The 4,340-nt window shown below is 36.3% G+C and overlaps 1 protein-coding gene across 1 annotated transcript in view; it reads right to left on the reverse strand.

Annotated features, from left to right (window-relative positions):
* Window positions 1-635: 635 nt before the first annotated feature.
* The window catches only part of LOC106942259 (uncharacterized), a 10,970-nt gene continuing 7,265 nt past the window's right edge, over window positions 636-4,340 (reverse strand). Inside the window, exons 2-10 of the mRNA XM_015025503.1 lie at window positions 2,989-3,097; window positions 2,756-2,859; window positions 2,407-2,679; window positions 2,090-2,183; window positions 1,900-1,967; window positions 1,577-1,807; window positions 1,051-1,481; window positions 904-966; window positions 636-777 (exon numbers count right to left, since the gene is read on the reverse strand). Of these exons, the coding sequence (XP_014880989.1) occupies window positions 1,389-1,481; window positions 1,577-1,807; window positions 1,900-1,967; window positions 2,090-2,183; window positions 2,407-2,679; window positions 2,756-2,859; window positions 2,989-3,097 (972 nt within the window). The 3' untranslated portion in view covers window positions 636-777; window positions 904-966; window positions 1,051-1,388. The remainder of the gene's footprint in view (window positions 778-903; window positions 967-1,050; window positions 1,482-1,576; window positions 1,808-1,899; window positions 1,968-2,089; window positions 2,184-2,406; window positions 2,680-2,755; window positions 2,860-2,988; window positions 3,098-4,340) is intronic.

The following is a 4,340-nucleotide window of genomic DNA, read 5'->3' on the forward strand; positions in this document are numbered from 1 at the left end:
CATGCTACCCCGCTAGAGTTCCTTTTGTATAAGTTACTCGAAGGATGCTGAATTCAATGTTACTTTTACTATAAATATCCATGCCAGGAGAAAAACAAACCAAATTATTTTTGCTCTGAATTGTTACACTAAATGTTAAAAATTAAGTAAATTCATTTTGAACTTGTTCTTTTGCATAATTGTGGATTCCCATTAAGTAGCCTGCTATATTTTCTGTGAAACCATCAGAGCATGCTGTAGAGAAATTTATTTTTACTGCTTTCTGCAATTATTTTTATAAAAAAAGATTAAAGTAGATTCTATTTAAATTCCTTTTAAATTATTAATGTTAAAACTACAATGGTGTTACTAAGAGTATTGTCAAAAAACCTTTCAAGAAACATTTGGAAATTCTACAGTCTGTAACTCTTGGCTGTGACATCCATACTAGCAGAGGAGCTAAAACCATTGTTTGTGCTCTGAACCACTCATTTACAGTAAAATACCACCTCCTCTGATCCATTAATCAGTATTCACAACAGGAAAGATACCAAATTGTTACTATAAACGAATAAAATAAACTCCCAACACCATTTGAAATGTCAATAATTTGAAAATTGTAATTATGTTATGAAAATTATAGACTAAAAAGAACAACACTGAGAACATTTTTTATTTATTAATAGAGACTGAAGAACACATTATACAAACCCGCTGGCCAGCAGAAACCTCCAACGTACAGACGCACCCCACACCAGCATGGTCAGACACCTCAGCAGAATGCAGAACAGGCTCCACCTGAAAATAAATGACAAAAAACATATTAAGCTGATTTTGCACAAAATCAACAAAGGTACTATGTCAAATGTTTTCAATAAACACATTATTAATTAGAGATTTAACGTTAATGTGAAAAACACTAACGGTGTCTTCAGGCGGCACACATTCAACACCCCTGGCAGGAATCACACGCGCTGGAACTGAAGCCTAAAGGAAAAATCAAAAAGAACAGTTAAATAAATAAAAAAAATCTGTACTAGAAATGATTAATTAACTCATGTTTTTACAAACCTCCCGTGCCAAACGGCTTCTCTTTGGGAGAGCTGGTTTCTTTTTATGTTCCACAGGCTTTGTCTGCAACACCGCAAACAACATTGAGGGTTTGTGTTATTTATAAATAAAAATACTAAGAATATTAGTAATTGCAGTATTGTGCTAATTACATCGGTGCCTGTGCGAACATCTGGAAGAGCCGATGGAGAGACTGTTTCCATGGCAACCAAGATAGCGGGTGAGAAACGGACAGGATTTAATGGGATGAAACATTCCCTTAAAGCCACAGGGGTCCCATCGCTCTATAAATGCAAAATTTGAATTATTAAGATACCAGTGACATTGACTATTATATTTCATGAATAGCTGCAAGCCTTACGGACCTGGTAATGAACCACTCTTTTCTTGGGTGAATCAGAGACAGAGTCCAATTCCCCCGAGTGATTCCTCTGTAAAGGTAGAGCACATATAAGAGTTTTTAGGATTACTAGCCATAGTTAAATAAACGCCTTTCTTTCATTGCAAGACAACAAAAGATAAATACCTTCCTGCCGTATCTCACGATTGTCCACTCAGAAGGGTGTGGAGCAGGAGGAGAACGAGGAAGACTCCCCACGCCCTTCACAACCACACGGGGCACCACCCTCGGTTTGTACGCAGGAGTTGCCTGACTCTGCACCAGTGGCTTTGGTGCTGACAACTCCAGGAACTGATAGCCAGCATTCCAAATCAGATCCCTGAGGATGTGCATCCCGTGGTCATCGCTTAGGTGGATCTGCACATATAAGCGGTAATCAGAGATAAAATTAACATTTCACATTAATGCAAATATATTCCTTACTGTGTTAAAAATGAATAAATACTCACGCCATCACGGCACCACAGACTCAGACGGTCCAGAGGAAAGTGGTCAGCGGTGGAATAATAAGGAATTCCTGAAAAGATAATGACAAAATAAAAAGAAAACGTTGCAAAGACCAAATCAGCAAAGATAACATAAAAAGAACTGAAATACATTACCAAACAAAAACAAAATGTGAAATATTTTAATACCTACCTAGCTTTGCTGACCTGCGGTGAAATTCTTGCTGGTAGAATAACTGTTTCTCTCTGGACTCGGTTAAACGCGGGACAAAGCCGATACAAAAGACCTAGAAAAAATAACCGATTTAGAAATATATATTCCAAACACCTAGGAAAATAATAACCTGTTAAGGAATTGATTTTTATATCACTGTTTCTATATTGAAGTCGTCAAAGACTATTACTCTGCATGCTTCAGTAGCAGAAGAGAAAATTCTAAAACATGCTGACCAGTGGTATCTGTGAACTGGTATTGAGAAACACTGATTTTTTATCACCAACAGTGCCCACCTTAGGCCAACGACTACAGACGGCCAAAAGGAACCGCTCAAATTCCTGTCCCGCCTTTTCTGGTGTAAGACTGGCCGTAAGGTCGTTTGAAGGACCCATGACGCAGACGGCGTCAGGCTCCCGAGGCACATTGGCTTTCATTGCCTCAAGATGCAAGTCGGCTGCGCAGGCTCCAGGGGTGGACATAAAGCCGAACTGTAGGCAGCCACTTGGCATCTCAACAATGCCGTCCACGAAGGACCGCAAATGGGACGCTCCGATGAGAAGGATAAACTAAAATAGTACAAACACAGCAACATAAGAACTATACCTACATATTCTATTTGAAATCATTGCAGATTTTACTTACTTTCTTATCAGGATACGCCCGTGGGATGACCAGCTTGTGACAGTGGTTAGTCACTACACTCGCTGGCCATGGCTTCACGGAATGACGCCAGCCGGTACCACGCCCTATTAAGAAACAAAAAGAAAGAAGATATAAGAATTATTTCAATAATACATTAAATATGTACTCTGGATACTTAATCTGACATAGAATTAAGACATTCAAATTAAAATATAATTAAATTAAACACTGACGTGAAACAAAATCGCTGGAGGCATTGGGTATCCCTACACGACCAATTCCAACTGCTTCCACCCTTCTCTTAGCAGCTTCGGATCGGCGGTGGGACTTTCCTCGAGGCATCTACATTTAAAGATGAAATAATTAAGTGACATGAATATTTATTGATAATTATACCAATATGAATATCATAGTGTATCACAAAAGGGAGTATACCCTTCAAATTTCTGCAAATATTTAAATACACCATTTCATGGGAAAACACTAACAACATTAAACTTTGACTAAATGAAAAAACTTTGACAAAATGTGCATATATATATATATATATATATATATATATACACACATACATACATATATACATACATACATATGTACAGACACAAGAACACACACACAAACACCACTGAAGCTGAAGACAGTTTCTAATTCCAGCTTCTGATTCAGGAAATGGCTAAAGGGTGATTCCAAACTATTTTTCAATACCTTCCACAACATTAATCTACTCTAGTTAAAAAACTACAACACTGAAAGACTTCAAACTTGGACTGGAGTATTATCAACTAGGAGCTGAATAAAGAATCTTTAAGATCTGTGAAAGTTTTTGGATTAGTGAAACTTACATAATGGACTATTTTCCCCTTTTTTCTCTCCCAGTTAAACTAGAATTGCTCTAAGTCCAAAACTACAAGTCGTACACTCTTCAAACCTGGATTGGATTATTCTCAACTAATAGAATATTTAAAGCTGTGTTTAGGATTTGTGAAACCTTTTTATGATTTGTGAAACTTCATTAAAGTGCCATTTTTATACTTTTTTGCATCTAGCTCATATTAGAACTGCTTTACTTACAAAACCACAAGACTTAAAGTCTTACAACAAGGACTAGATTATTCTCCTCTAATAGCAAAATATTTAATGCATGTTTAGGATTTGTGAAACCATTACTTGATTTGTGAAACTTCACTAAAGTTCATATTACCATTCATACTTGTGTTTCCATGCAGTTTTTTCTAATCCAAATTCTATTAAAATTCAAAACTATTTTATTAATCTCTGAGGTAAATTATTACCTGAGGTAGCTCATTAAGGCATTACTTTTTTTTCAGGAAACTTAAATATATGGTTCCGTCCTCATAACTCTGGTAAATAAAAAGTAAATGTTACTAAGTCCTCAGGACTTATTGTTGATGAGAGGATTAAAGAAATTTAAAGATTTGCTGGTAAAACAAGACCTACAAGACCTAGACGCTTCAAACTTGAACTAAATTATTCTGCTCTAATAGTAGAATATTTAGAATCATGTTTGTAATTTGTGAAACCTTTTTATGATTTGTGAAACTTCACTTAACAGACCCCTGCA

The sequence above is a fragment of the Poecilia latipinna genome, unplaced genomic scaffold (assembly GCF_001443285.1).
Source record: "Poecilia latipinna isolate Pla-1442-1.1 unplaced genomic scaffold, P_latipinna-1.0 Scaffold4147, whole genome shotgun sequence".
NCBI lineage: Eukaryota > Metazoa > Chordata > Actinopteri > Cyprinodontiformes > Poeciliidae > Poecilia > Poecilia latipinna.